Below are 16,032 nucleotides of genomic sequence, written 5' to 3' on the forward strand. Positions count from 1 at the left end.
TAAGGCTCTCACTTTTCTTAATCTTTTCATTTGGACCTAAGACTTCTGCTCCATAGACCTTCCCAACTTTCCTCAAGAATGCCTCTCCTTCCCGAGGACCTGACAGCTCTCTCAAAGGGATGCTAGTCCCTCCGGCCCCAGGGCCAGCGTGGCTTCCTCCTTGCTTCTCCCAGCTGTTTATTTCCAAGTAGCATCCTTTGCTCTTTTGTGAAATTCCTTGCTGGTGAGATGCATATCTTCCCCTTTTAACTCTTGGTTACTAAATTCAAGACATTCTGCTTCATTAATAAAAGAATTCTGCACCTCATTCATAGTCTTCCTCTCCTATGTTATTTCCATACATCTACCAATTCGACTTCATCTGGATTTCCAGTACCTCTCCTAAATCCTCTTATTTATCAATCCCTGAGTTAACTTTCCTCTGTAGTTTACATTTCCTGGTCCACATCTTGTCTATATTCTTTAATGTTCTTATCCCTTGTCCTTTTTTGACACATGTCTGCTGCTGCTAAGCTGCTAAGTCACTTCAGTTGTGTCCGACTCTGTGTGACCCCATAGATGGCAGCCCACCAGGCTCCCCTGTCCCTGGGATTCTCCAGGCAAGAACACTGGAGTGGGTTGCCATTTCCTTCTCCAATGCATGAAAGTGAAAAGTGAAAGTGAAGTCACTCAGTCATGTCCGACCCTCAGCGACCCCATGGACTGCAGCCTTCCAGACTCCTCCGTCCATGGGATTTTCAAGGCAAGAGTACTGGAGCGGGGTGCCATTGCCTTCTCCATTGACACATGTCTAGCAAACCCCTAATATCTACCTTCTATGCCTGCAGTTCAGTTACGAAGCACTTTTTTAGAGTAAAATCATATACCTGAGCAGAAAGGTTCCATTACTAGTTCCTGCAGACACACAAAAATAAAACTTACCTACAATCATAAAAAAACTTTTGGTAAGTAATCCAATGGGAGGTTATTCAATAAGTGGGAAAACTGATTTAAACACTGGAGTAAGAAGGCAGCACTGTTTCTAGATAAGACAGTTATAGTATAGTAAGATAATAATACTTCCTAAATTAACTCATAGACTTATATGGTTTCAGGAGAGCACTGACCAAAATATTTGTGAAATTTCAAAACATTAATAAAATACACACATAAAATGAAAGAATTAAAAAAAGGGTATTCCTACCAAAGAATGAAACGGGGGAAAAAATGATGGAGACAGGCCTTATTAGATGTTAAAAGACATATAATAAAGTGTTAATAATAAAATAGTATGATATTGAGTTAAAAATAGAAAATCAACTGATGAAAGAGAGGAGAGGTTCTGGGAACAGAGTACAATGTTTAAAAAAAAATTTAACACAAAACCACATAAAATACCACGTGGGAGGGAAAAAAGCATTTAATAAATAACACTGACTAAATTAAGTAATAACACTATGATACATTTTTAAAAACTTTTTAAATTACCAGGAACTATATATTTCTTGAGTTATAGAAAATGACAATTCTTCCAGCTACTGGAGCAACAGGAGAAAGTTTAAATGATAAAGCTACTAAATAAAATTTAAAAGATTAGATTATAAAAATCAACAGAATTAAGATTAAAAAGCAAACAATCTGGGGCAAATATGCAATAAACAAAGATAGAGTTCACAGAAACAGGAATAAATGTAAAACTAACACTTGAGAAAATACCCAGCATCCTTCAGAATTATAAAAAGGAAGACAAAATACTTCACAATTTTCTAGTAAGCAAAAACACATTATAACAGTAAGTCTGATACTGATAGGGCCATGAAGGAAGTCTTATACTATTGTTGACATAGTGATTATCACAAGTCTCTCTGCTGGGTTATCAACCAGGCAAAAGTAATTTGACGTAGAACTGCTCGCGCATTTTGACTTGTATAGGGCTTTCCTTCTGCCTCAGTGGGTAAAGAATCCACTTGCCAATGCAGGAGACATGGGTTCGATCCCTGGGTCAGGAATATCCCCTGGAGAAGGAAATGGTAACCCACTCCAGTATTCTTGCCTGGAAATCCCATGGACAGAGGAGCCCGACAGGCTATACAGTCTATGGAGTCGCAAAAAGAGTCGGACACAACTTAGCGACTAAATGACAACCACCACCTACTTTGACTTGTAAATTCTATCCTAGAGTACATAACACAAGGAAAATGACAAAGCTGTACATAATTATCTTAGCATTTTTGCTAATGTGCTAAGTCACTTCAGTCGTGCCTGACTCTTTGAGACCCATGGACTGTAGCCTGCCAGGCTCCACTGTCCATGGGATTCTTCAGGCAAGAGTACTGGAGTGGGCTGCCGTTTCTTCCTCCAGGGGATCTTCCTGACCCAGGGATCAGATCCACATCTCTTATGTCTCCTGCGTAGGCAGGGAGGTTCTTTACTACTAGTACCACCTGGGAAGCATCTTATGAAGATTATAATAATCAGTGACACACAAAAAACCCCACTAATACCAGCTGATGTTGAATTTATTACAGTGCCAGAAGGCCATGCCAAGTGCTTTAAATATATTATTTCATTTTTCAATTCCAAGAGACAATAATTACCTTTATTTTACAGATGAGAAATCTGAAATACTCAAACGTTAAATAGCTTGCCCAAGGTATACTACAGAATGTTTAAGGGTTAGGGTTTGTACTAAGGCTGAAGGCTCAAAATCCATGCTCTAAACCACAGAATATAGACTCTAAAAAAAAAAAGAAAAAAATACCTAAAGACTGGAACATGATTAAGTAAACCACAGGGCAAAATCCAAAGCAAGTCTACATAGTTACTAAAAGTAGCATATAAAAAGCTACACAGATACTGGGAAAAAATTTTTATGAACTAGTGTCAATCATAAAGATAAAACAAGAGTAATACCCATGGGACTTTCCTGGTGGTCCAGTGGTTAAAACTCTGTGCTTTCAATGCAGGGGGCACGGTTCCATCCCTGGTTGGGGAACTAAGATCCCACATGCCTTGAGGCAGAGCCGAAAAAAAAAAAAAGTGATACACAGAATCTTGTTACAGTCCTAAGAAGTGACGAAATTCCATGTATTTTATTCTTTTATGGTTCTTGGAAAGGAAGAGATTACAAACCTTCTGCATACAGTCGCTCTGCTAGGAAAACTGCATCTCTGTAAGCATAGTGGTTTAGTGCTTGCCATATAGCAGCCTGTAAATAGAGGGAAAAAAAACATAAATATACAGTTTCACAGTAACTCTTAGCACAGAGCCTTGCATATAATACTCAAATCAACACATCTAATTTAAGTAATAAAACCTCAATATCCACAGTGTAAACTCCGTAACCTATTAGATGAGGCTCTTTACAGTATGGCTCCTAACATTTGAATTTACTCACTTAATTCTCCATGAACTTTTAGACCTCTGTGTCTTTGTATTTCCTTTTCCTTCCCTGAGGAGCGTGGGCTCCTTCATCTACCTACTCTTATAAATTGTACATCCTTGTAGACCCAGCTTTAATAATATCAACTTCATAAAGCTTTCTAAACTGGAGGCCTCTGTGTGCATGCTAAGTTGCTTCAGCCATGTCTCACTGTGCAACTCTATGGACCATAGCTTGCCAGGCTCCTCTGTCCATGAGATTCTTCAGGAAAGAATACTTCTGGAGTGCCATGCCTTCCTCCAGAAGATCTTCCGGATCCAGGGATTGAACCCGCACCCCTTACATCTTCTTCATTGGCAGGCAGATTCTTTACCACTGGTGCCATCTTGGAAGCTCATACAAGGTCATATATGTTGGCTAAGTATATATGAAATAACTATTGCACTGGTAATTCAATTTAGGTTCATCATGGATTTAAAAGATTTTAAATCTTTTAGTTTGGTTAGTGAATTTAACCATCATTTACAGAACTGTACTTTGGCTACCTCATGCGAAGAGTTGACTCATTGGAAAAGACCCTGCTGCTGGGAGGGATTGGGGCAGGAGGAGAAGAGGACGACAGAGGATGAGATGGCTGGATGGCATCACTGATTCGATGGACGTGAGTCTGAGTGAGCTCCGGGGGTTCGTGATGGACAGGGAGGCCTGGTGTGCTGCGATTCATGGGGTCGCAAAGAGTCTGACACGACTGAGTGACTGAACTGAACTGAACTGTACCTAAAGAAAAGTACCTAGGGTCTCATCCCCCTTTTTTCTAGTCCCAGTCTGTAACTGAATCTTTTCTCTAAACTTGTAGTTCCCTAAGTGGTCTTCCTGCCTGTAGGCTGTAATGTAATCCATCCTATCCCAGAAATCCTGAGTTTGGACAGGAGCTCAAATTCATGTTCCATGACTTACTAGTTCTGTGTCTTGGGCAGGTAACAATGTTTCTTAAGTCTTAGTTTCTTCATTTAAAACATAAAGACTCCAATAAAGTACACACTGGTTCCTTGCATATACCTAATAACTAGTCAATAAATTTCAGATGCTGCCATCATCATTTTCATGTCTTCATCCCTGATCAAAACTTCCTAATGATTCCTCCTGGATGGTCCCACAAAGTTTACACAATAAACAGCTACAGAATAAAGTACAAACTCCTTAGTAAACCATTCAAATTCCTTTGGGCCTTCATTATCCCTTTTCAGCTGTTGCTCATCTCTCACCAAAGCTGCCTATGGTCTAGAACCAGAAAAGGCCTCCATCAGTGCCTAAACATCAGCTGTACTTTCACATTTCAAAGTACTGTTTGGGCTGTCCTTTAACTTCTACCTCGTGAAATATGTCTTCTTCAAAATTCAGCTTACATGGTATCTTCCTTTCACTGATCTATCCCATGCAATATTAATGACTCCATCCTATGAGGTCCCAGAAAATTCTGTCTCTACTTCAAAAAAATATATCAAGCTGTTTATTAGATTTAGTCATATATATTGTTTGATAAACTAGGCTGCAACTTCTGTGGGTAAAAGTCAGATTCTCTTTTTCTCTATAATTCCCTGGTTATCCTACTTAAGTGGTTATTTCCCTAATTATCCTAGATAATTGTCTTTAAACATAGTGAATGCTCAATAAATGCTTGTTGAATAAGTGTTTTAAAACTCTGAATCTAATTTCCACTTACTGACCTACAAACTTTTAGTAACCCAATATGGAGGTAAAATATAAAATATTCCTACTATAATTAAATTTACTAACATGATTAAATCATTGTTGGCAATATAAAATAATACAAAGTAACATCTAGTGGTTTCTTCCTTGATACAGGTAAGTAAAACGTTATAAAGGAATCAAGAATCTGGTAAGCAGATACAGGTCAGTCCAACTTAGCAGTTAGAATACATCAGATTTGGGGGTAATAATATTTTAGTGGTGTGACCTATAAATACCTGAAAGATAACCAGATTTTTCCGGTTAATAGTAGCCTAGATCACGTTATATGTAGAGTACATCATGAGAAACGCTGGGCTGGATGAAGCACAAGCTGGAATCAAGATTGCCAGGAGAAATATCAATAACCTCAGATATGCAGATGACACCATCCTTATGGCAGAAAGCAAAGAACTAAAAAGCCTCTTGATGAAAGTGAAAGAGGAGAGTGAAAAAGTTGGCTTAAAACTCAACATTCAAAAAACTAAGATCATGGCATCTGGTCCCATCACTTCATGGCAAATAGATGGGGAAACAATGGAAACAGTGACAGACTTTATTTTGGGGGGCTCCAAAATCACTGCAGATGGTGACTGCAGCCATGAAATTAAAAGATGCTTGCTCTTTGGAAGAAAAGTTATGACCAACCTAGAGAGTATACTAAAAAGCAGAGACATTACTTTGCCAACAAAGGTCCATCTAGTCAAAGCTATGGTTTTTCAAGCTGAGCGCCAAAGAATTGGTGCCTTTGAACTGTGGTGTTGGAGAAGACTCTTGAGAGTCCTTTGGACTGCAAGGAGATCCAACCAGTCCATCCTAAAGGAAATCAGTCCTGAATATTCATTAAGAGGACTAATGCTGAAGCTGAAACTCCAACACTTTGGCCACCTGATGCGAAGAACTGACTCATTTGAAAAGACCCTGAAGCTGGGAAAGATTGAAGGCAGGAGGAGAAGGGGAAGACAGAGGATGAGATGGTTGGATGGCATCACCGACTCAATGGACATGAGTTTGAACAAACTCCAGGAGTTGGTGATAGACAGGGAGGCCTGGTGTGCTGCAGTAGATGGGGTCTCAAAGAGTCCGATGCGACTGAACTGAGATCGTGTTTCCATACTACTTAGATCGTTTTCCTTATCTTATTCAATATGCCTACCACTTTTTGAAACAAAGTATTCATCCATTTGGTGAACATTTATTGATCATTTACCTTGCTATATGATCCTGATTGCAGTAAAAAATTAATATTTAACCAATTTGAGAAAATCAACTTCTTTGGGTGGGCTGCACAAAGGCTTAACATTTTGAATTTTTTTCAGGTCTCTACTGACAATGAGAAATTATGAATAAGTCAGGTATTATTCTATAGGCAAGTATCTGGTCACTATCATCATGCTTTTTTTTTTATCAAACAGTTGGGTAGCTGAGCCTTAGAACAAAAATATGTGGCATTAGCAAGGAGTGAACATAATAAGAATAGGTTTTAAACGTACTACAGAATCACTGCTATCTAATTTACTTTTCCTCTATACTACAACACACCAAAGGTAGTTAAAAGGTATTCAAAAAACAACAGTTAAAAACATATTTAAATTTAATTTGACTCAATTATTTATTGAATGCTTAATATGATCCCCACACCTCAATCTAAGGCAGATAAAAAAGATTCCTCTGACATTAATCTAGACGACTAAGTCAATTCTCTGAGCTTTAGCTTTAATCGCCTGTAAAATAAGGATAAAAACACTTACCTCTGAGATAAGCTTAGCACAATGCCTGGTTAAATTCTAAACCCCCTAAAGAACTAATCTGGCCTTTTGGTGTTTTACCAGACCACAGATGACCTAGGGTTCTGGAACTATGCCTATAGGTATCTTTCAAATATACTCATTTAAATTAGGAAACTGTAATAATAGTGAAAGGAAGAAACTCAATAAACATTTACTTTTAAAGTCAGACCACTTTTTCCCTGTGGAAAAAGTGTCTTTAACAGTGTCTTATTTAGCCCCTCTGAATTCTTTTCTACCCTATGATTCATTTTCTCTTCCTATGAGTTTTTCACAAGTCAGATCTGATCTTTACTTAAAATCCTTCAGTGGCTTCTGACTGTCCTTGGCAATAAAAGGCAAGCCACAGAACTGGCAGCGTGCTACAGTCTGTACCTACCTCTTCGTTCATCTTGTATCATGTTTTCTCATGCTGTCCCTGTTAGCACGATGACCTTCTTTCAGCTCCTCAAATCTGCCACGTTATCCTTCTGCCACAGGTCCTTTATACACAGTCCATTTTGCCTGGCATACTCCCTCCTTTCCTTCAATCTATGTTAATTCTAGTCATCCTTTGGACTTCCTTCTTTTCCAGGGAAGGTTTTTTATAGGATACCCAGATGAGCTTAGGCATTCTTATACACTCTGATAACACCAAGTACCTTTCCTTTGCAGTATTTCTCACTGTTGTGATTTTACACATATTCAAGAGATTATATGAGTAACATCTTCCTCACTATAATATAAACTCTAGAAAGGTAGGGACTACATCTGGTTTTGCTCACTGGATACTCCCAAAAGTATATACTTTTTAAGTAGGTGCTTAACTAATGTACAATGAATGAATAAACAAATGATCTTTGACTTTTTGCTGTCCTCCCATTGCTAGCATTTTACACGTTAGTCTTAAATTTCTCTATATTATTATACATCCAATAGTTGAGGATCTCTGGAAATCTTGAAACAAACTCTGTGGTACATAGAACTCTGTTTCTAACACAAATAATTGCCACCTAAGTACTCCTTTATAAAATATGGGGATTTCCTAAGAACCTACTGAAAGAACACCGAGAGTAGAAAGAACAGATCCACAATTTGATGTTGGAGACCTGTGTTCAAACTTGTATTCCAGGACTTCAGCAGTGAGACTTTGGGGAATTATTTAACTTTTCTCAGCCTCAATTTTCTCATCTGAAAAGTGGAACTCTATTTTTGGACTTGTGTAGATTAAATGAAATGATATGGTGCTTCTAGTATATTGACTGGCACACATTACGTACCTAAAAACCTTTTCCAGCTCTTAAGATTAACAAATTCTACAGGTATAATTGATAGTTTGTATTATATAATGCCTCCCATATATGCCACAATTGTTGATTTTGTAACACACAATTCACAAAAGACCCAATGATTGATTCACCAGCTCTGTCATCGTCATTGCTACTGCTTACCAGGAAAATCTGGCACGTAAATACTATGGCCAAAAAGCCCTAGAATTTTTGAGTTTCTTTCTTTTCAAAAGTAAAGAAGTAGAAGTATCATATTTAAGAGTACTATCCATTTCTGATTTAAAATCAAGTTTTGCTCAGAATAAAATCATTCCTTTATCACCAATTCTTAAGGGGGTCAGAAAGTGATCATGAAGGCAGCCAGTAAAAACTCGCACACATCCTGGAAGTGAAACTTGACACATATAGCTCCCATTACACTCTGCTCAAGCATGTGAGTGACAGTATGTATCTTCTGGGGGAATGGAGTGGGGAATGAACTATTCTCTAAAGCATGACAAATTGGTAGCTGATGACAGGCAGGGCTAAGATTAGCGACTATCCGCTGGGCCCCGCCCCTGCCCCCTGCCCCATTCATCCCTTCCCTTGCTCAACTGCTGGTGTAAACCTGCCCCTAAAAGAATAACACTCAGTGCATCACTTCAGGTGTTCTACAAATTAAAGCCAGATGGAAGAAATGCTGCTAAAGGTTATGAAGCCAAACTGAGCACCATCACTGAGCCCCCAAATAAGGTTAAAAGAGAAATTTTGCTGATTAAACTAACGAGTCAGTTCTAGGCCACACTGACTTTTAAAGATAATTAAATCAACACCACAGAAATTAAATGGCAAAGTTCCTTCTCCTTGTTGCTCTTCTTAAATATGAAATATTATTTTAAATATAAACAAACCTCTGTAAATTGTACAACTAACTCAGACTTAAATATGACCACCTAGATTGTGTCATTCTTGTTTTTTTTTCAAAAAAGAAAATAGGTGTCTTCTTTTAGACCATTAAAAAAAAATGGACAACATAAGAAGGTATGAAGAAAAAAAATCACTTTGGAATTTTCCTACTATACATTAGAGTGTAATTTCTTGAACGCTAATTTACTTCAGGTCTACATCAATAGTTCTCAGTTTGGGCAATTTTGTCCCACAAAGGACATGTAGTAATGTCTAGGGGGCATTTTGTTTGTCACAAATGGAGTGGGCATATAGCAGGTAGACGGCAAGGACACTACAAAACACAGGACAATATCCCCACAACAGAAAATTAGCTTGCTGAAAACATCAATAGTGCCAAGACTGATAAACCCTGATGTCCACTACTGTGTGACTTACTAGCCTGTATTCTCCCTAAGTCTTGCCTTGTGCCACCTTCCCAATAGCACCAGATTAATTTTTTCCCCAGCAGTGCTTTCATTATAATTTTTCTATTCAAAAACTTATAATGGCTATTTTACCAACAAATTAAATCTAAACTCCTCAGCCTGGATGTTAAGTCCCCTTGTAACCTGATTCTACCTGACTAGCAAAACCTTATCTTTTCTGTTCTCAATTCCCATTCTAGACAAGGCTATAATTTTTATTGTTTTCTTGTTTCTGAGCACCATTTTCAACTTTGGGCTTTTGTTCATGCCATTCTGTGCCAAGCATATTCTCCTCTACCAACTCAAACCCTTTTGACTTTCTAAAGCTCTAAGTTCTACTCCTTCCAGAAACCTTTTCCATCTTTCCAGTCCACAAGGATCTCTCTGTACTGAATTTACTATTATCTGTGCAAACATGTACATACTGACTTGTATCAGTTCCTCCCGTTAAGCATATTTATCTTCCCAAAAAGACTGGACCCCTCAAAAGATGAGAAGTTATATATCTACATTTCTACTGGTTGGTTTCACAAGTATCTTAATGGTCCTCCTTCAAATTTGTTTTCCCTGCAAAGAATTCTCCATTTATTAAACATTACCCCCAAAATGAAACCTAGGCAGCTGTCCTTCATTCCCTCACAAATGATCAATTTCCATGACGCATTGATTCTACCTCCAAATATCTCTTGAACTCATCTACCTCTTTCCTATTCCACTGCTACCACTTTAGTATAGGTTACCAATCCCAAAGAAAGGATATGCCAAAAATGTTCAAACTACCGCACAATTGCACTCATCTCACACGCTAGTAAAGTAATGCTCAAAATTCTCCAAGCCAGGCTTCAGCAATACGTGAACCGTGAACTTCCTGATGTTCAAGCTGGTTTTAAAAAAGGCAGAGGAACCAGAGATCAAATTGCCAACATCTGCTGGGTCATCGAAAAAGCAAGAGAGTTCCAGAAAAACATCTATTTCTGCTTTACTGACTATGCCAAAGCCTTTGACTGTGTGGATCACAATAAACTGTGGAAAATTCTGAAAGAGATGGGAATACCTGAACACCTGACCTGCCTCTTGAAAAACCTGTATGTAGGTCAGGAAGCAACAGTTAGAACTGGACACGGAACAACAGACTGGTTCCAAATAGGAAAAGGAGTACATCAAAGCTGTATATTGTCACCCTGCTTATTTAACTTATATGCAGAGTATATCATGAGAAACTCTGGGCTGGAGGAAGCACAAGCTGGAATCAAGATTGACGGGAGAAATATCAATAACCTCAGATACGCAGATGACACTACCCTTATGGCAGAAAGTGAAGAGGAACTCAAGAGCCTCTTGATGAAACTGAAAGAGGAGAGTGAAAAAGTTGGCATAAAGCTCAACATTCAGAAAGCTAAGATCATGGCATCTGGTCCCATCACCTCATGGCAAATAGATGGGGAAAGAGTGGAAAGAGTGACTGACTTTATTTTTATGGGCTCCAAAATCACTGCAGATGGTGATTGCAGCCATGAAATTAAAAGACGCTTACTCCTTAGAAGGAAAGTTATGACCAACCTAGACAGCACATTAAAAAGCAGAGACATTACTTTGCCGACAAAGGTCCGTCTAGTCAAGGCTATGGTTTTTCCTGTGGTCATGTATGGATGTGAGAGTTGGACTATAAAGAAAGCAGAGAGCCGAAGAATTGATGCTTTTGAACTGTGGTGTTGGAGAAGACTCTTGAGAGTCCCTTGGACTGTAAGGAGATCCAACCAGTCCATCCTAAAGGAGATCAGCCCTGGGTTTTCATTGGAGGGTCTGATGTTGAAGCTGAAACTCCAATACTTTGGCCACCTGATGCGAACAGCTGACTCATTTGAAAAGACCCTGATGCTGGGAAAGATTGAGGGCAGAAGGGGATGACAGAAGATGAGATGGTTGGATGGCATCACCTACTCAGTGGACATGAGTTTGGGTGGTCTCCGGGAGTTGGTGATGGACAGGGAGGCCTGGTGTGCTGCAGTTCATGGGGTCGCAAAGAGTTGGACACGACTGAGCAACTGAACTGCACCGTCATCTTAAGACTATTTATTCTTGCCTTCTTCTTCCCTGACCTTTCACATACAGTAGCCAGAGATCTTAACATCTATATCAGAGTATGTCAACCTCCAGCTGAAAATTCATCAGTGATTCCCCATTACACTTAGAATGAAAAATGAACTCCTTACAATGGCCTTACATTACTATGCTACTCCAGCCGCAATGGCCTTTCGGGTCTTCCAATGCCAAGTTGTACTATGTCTCAGGGACTTTGCACATACTGTTTTCTCTGCTTGTCATTCTTTTCAAATTGTTTTTGTCTCAAACTTTGAACTCAGCTACAATGTTATTTGCTCAAAAGGAACTTTCCTAACATCCTTTTTAGAGAAGGTTTTAGAATGTCTTTTATCTGTGCTTGACACATAGCAGGTGCATAACATTCTTTCCAATTTGATTATTTCATTGAGGCTGCTTCTGAACTTTGATGGTCCAACTGCAAACCTGACTGAAGTCAGGACCCTCTTATTAGGTCTCTCTCCTAACACCCTACTTGGAGTACCATTCTTATCACAATTTATAATTATTAATTTGTGATTATTTGTCTCATGCTTTCTCTATATATAAACACAAAGGCTGTATCAGGGCACGAGTCCATAAAGGAATTATCACCTATCTGTAATGATTTCCTTCTCTATCTCCCCACTCCAAAGCACATCCTCTCAGTTCAGGTACTATGTAGCACTGTCTTCAAAATACTGTTTTGTACCTAAATATGAGAATCTGTTTTCTAAAAGAAAATTTCATAAACAAATGTATTTCAGCTAACCTGAATACATTTTTGAATGAAGACCAAATAGTCAAATGGTATTGATTTATCAATTTAGCTATATATATGTGTGTGTGTGTATATATATATACACATTTTTACAATCATAAAATATATTTAGGAATTTCTTTTTTTCTACTCTATTGAATAGAACAATTTATTAAAAAGCCTTTTTTTGGGAGAGTGGTAATCATCTAACACAATTTTCCTGAATAACCATCTTCAATTCTAAGTTATTTGAAAATGGTACACTTTGAATCTGTGTTAGATGCTGTCCCTGTACTTCTTATCCCAAGCCAAAAGTATTCCTTCACTATCTGTTGCTGCTGCTGCTAAGTCGCTTCAGTCATGTCCGACTCTGTGCAACCCCATAGACAGCAGCCCACCAGGCTCCACCATCCCTGGGATTCTCCAGGCAAGAACACTGGAGTGGGCTACCATTTCCTTCTCCAACGCATGAAAGTGAAAAGTGAAAGTGAAGTCACTCAGTCGTTCCGACTCTTCGAAACCCCATGGACCACAGTCTTCTAGGCTTCTCTGTCTATGGGATTTCCAGGTAAGAGTACTGGAGTGAGTTGCCACTGCCTTCTCCACCTTCACTATCTAATGAGCTCTAAAACAATATTATGTGTAAAAGCAACCAGTTACTATACTGCTTATTAAGATGATTTTTCCAAGGCTTTTTTTTTTTTCCTACAACTTCATTCAACACTTCCGTGATGTCTTACCCCCCAGGAATAATTGATAAATCTATATAAAATTGATTTTTTGAAAAATCAATTTCATCAGGTGGATTTTATACACATCCAAATTAGCACTGATTCAAGTCACTTAGGCTAGCAATTATTCCTTCCCAAATAGTTATTTTAAAAATTAAATAAATGACAGAATTTCTGCCTCATAATAGGAGAGATTTTTGAAGACTCAAAGTAATACTTTTTTATAAGAGATAATTTTGAGGAAGTGCTTATATTTAGGCTTACATGGTATATCAAACTGGGTATCCCATGTTTAAGCTTTAAAAAAAGAAAAAGCAAAAATCAGTTGCTCATCGTTTCTCTCAACTTTTTTCTATGCCTAATAACAATGGCACCCCACTCCAGTACTCTTGCCTGGAAAATCCCATGGACGGAAGAGCCTGGTGGGCTGCAGTCCATGGGGTCGTGAAGAGTCGGACACGACTGAGCGACTTCACTTTCACTTTTCACTTTCATGCATTGGAGAAGGAAATGGCACCCCACTCCAGTGTTCTTGCCTGGAGAATCCCAGGGGTGGGGGAGCCTGGTGGGCTGCCGTTTATGGGGTCGCACAGAGTCGGAAACGACTGAAGCGACTTAGCAGCAGCAGCAGCAATAATACTTCAAACCCTGAGACAACCCTCAAAAGGACACACCTTTCCACCTTACTCTCATTCCTTTAAAAATACAAGCAATCACTTATTATAGTTTAAAAAGCCAACGTTGCTTGTTCTCCTGCTGCTCTAGATCCCTTCTTGAATGGCTTCTTATACTAAAAATTACAACCAAAATTCTCACCTAATTATATCCTAAAACTTGTTACCACTGTCAGTGGGTTGTGTGTGGGGAGTAGACAAATTTGACTCTTGAGCCTTAAAAATATCTAAATGCATTACTGCTAAGAGTACTTTAATGAAAAACAGAAAACTTGATGTTTATCACACAAGGAATATCTTTATCAAGGAATTGGCTACATATTTCTCTCCATGCTTTTATGCAAATTAGGTGGCCCTGGTGATAAAGAAGCCGCCTGTCAGGAGGGTAAGGCAGGAGATGTAAGAGACACAGGGTTGATCCCTGGGTGAGGAAGATCCCCTGGAGGAGGGCATGGCAACCCACTCCAGTATTCTTGCCTGGAGAATCCCATGGACAGAGGAGCCTGGCAGGCTACAGTCTACAGGGTCGCAGAGTCAGACATGACTGAAGTGACTTGGCACATATGCACAGGCTATCCATAAAACTAGTTTATCATCTTAGAAGCCATATCTATAAGGCAAATGTATCATTAATTGTTAAGACAAAATAACAAAAACATGAAACAGAAATTAAACAATTGAGTAATCTGCTTACCCGTTTTAGAAGGTATAGATAGCAACTTCTAATTTCACCTTAGGTCTCAAAAAAAAAACCCAAAAAACATTAAAAAGGGACTCTTTACTAGCAAATTTGGATGGAAAGAAACAGCTTTGAAAGCACCAGTATAATGTACAAACAGAACTGTTTGTACAATTCTGTACAGAAGACAGAATCCCACACTAAATTAAAAAATTAATAGCTGCTATATGTAAACAGCTAGAGAAAGAGCCAACTAGGAGAAATTGGTATTTCATCCTGTGATGGAAAAAACTGAAGAAATATGGAAGGAGTGATGTATTAAAATATTTTACTATTTGATATCACGGGTCTTTAAGAGCAACAGGAAGCAATTTCTAAAATCGGTTTGCTTTCAAAATAAAGTGCATGACTCAATGACATCAGTTGATAGAGGTCAACTCTTCTAATCAAGTCAAAGATCATAGGACAGGGTAAAAAGTCTCCCAGACCTGGTCCCTCACCAGGGGACAAAAGATTTAGTTTCTTCAGATGGCAGGAGGGGGAAATGACTTGGCACCGCATCACACCCTGAAAATCCAATAGGGTTTCTTACATGCCAACACAGCACTGTGCGTCAAAGCAAACCTTGGTGTAGTATGGATGGAAAAACCATGATATGTCTTTCATTTCCTGAACGCCTTATAAACATGCACAGTAAAGCACTCATGATACCCATCACAGGTCATGGAAAAAAACCAATTTGCTGTTTCCACCCCCTCCCCTTGTATAGGTGCTTCGCCTCTGCACTGGGCCTCGGGGTTCTCTTCGCAGATCATTGTCCGGAGGGAAACTGAGTGAGCGAGGAAAAGCAACGTGGGCTAGACAGTTTGTCACCAAAACAGAAATCAGTATTAAAAACCCCGATCCTACCCTCCCTCCACTTTCTCCTAGAAAACAAAAACAAAACCAACACTCGCCCCGCAAACTTGCTCCACCATTATGAAGATCATACAGGCGCTGATCAAACGTGCGTCCCAACCATCCTTGGGCAAGAGAGCACCTGGGGCGAGTTTTCGGCCCCTCATCGCTCACCCCGGCCCGGGCCCAGCCCCTGGGCTGACAGGAGGGGCTCGCCCGACATTGGCCCGGAGGGAAAAGGAGGGATTATCGCCGAACTCCGCTCACACCCGGGGAAGAAGTAACGTAGGGCCAGAGGGAACGCGGCTGAGGCTGCGGGCAAGGCCTCGGAACTGACGAGAAGACAGGCAGGAGCCGGCGTGAGGTGAGGCGGGAGAAGCAGCCGGGCCTAGGCCGCAGCAGGCCGCGAAGTGGCCGTACGCCGCTTCCCGACCGAGGCTGCGAGCCAAGCCTCAGGGAAGAGGGTTACCATTACCTGGACGGGTTCCTGCAGCACCGTCATCCTGGAGGTTCAGGCCCACTTTCTGCAGTGCCTCAGGCCCCCCCCGTAGCGACTCCGGCCCGGCCAGCCCCGGCTCATTTAAACTCACCAGCGACCGTTACCGGGGAATGGGGGAGGCCGAGCGAGAGCCGAGTACCTCCGAGCGGGACACGGAAAAGCCCGAAGTGGAGAGACGCGCGCGGGAGCCAGACGG

General features: G+C 40.0%; 2 protein-coding genes across 8 annotated transcripts in view; one reads left to right on the top strand and one right to left on the bottom strand.

Annotated features, from left to right (window-relative positions):
• CDC27 (cell division cycle 27) overlaps positions 1-16,003 on the bottom strand; it is a 58,805-nt gene extending 42,802 nt beyond the window's left edge. For 2 of the 7 annotated variants that reach the window (XM_070390019.1, XM_070390018.1), the window contains exons 1-2: positions 15,813-15,999; positions 3,112-3,187 (exon numbers count right to left, since the gene is read on the bottom strand). In XM_070390019.1, the coding sequence (XP_070246120.1) occupies positions 3,112-3,187; positions 15,813-15,839 (103 nt within the window). In that variant the 5' untranslated portion in view covers positions 15,840-15,999. Of the gene's footprint in view, positions 1-3,111; positions 3,188-15,812 lie in introns of all 7 variants that reach the window. The other 5 variants (XM_070390017.1, XM_005905338.3, XM_070390016.1 and 2 more) reach the window with 5 other exon arrangements.
• Positions 15,528-16,032, top strand: part of MYL4 (myosin light chain 4) — a 38,111-nt gene continuing 37,606 nt past the window's right edge. The window contains exon 1 of the mRNA XM_005905337.3: positions 15,528-15,701. The gene's annotated coding sequence lies outside the window, so the exon portion shown is untranslated. The remainder of the gene's footprint in view (positions 15,702-16,032) is intronic.

The sequence above is a fragment of the Bos mutus genome, chromosome 19 (genome assembly GCF_027580195.1).
Source record: "Bos mutus isolate GX-2022 chromosome 19, NWIPB_WYAK_1.1, whole genome shotgun sequence".
In the NCBI taxonomy this organism is placed as follows: Eukaryota; Metazoa; Chordata; class Mammalia; order Artiodactyla; family Bovidae; genus Bos; species Bos mutus.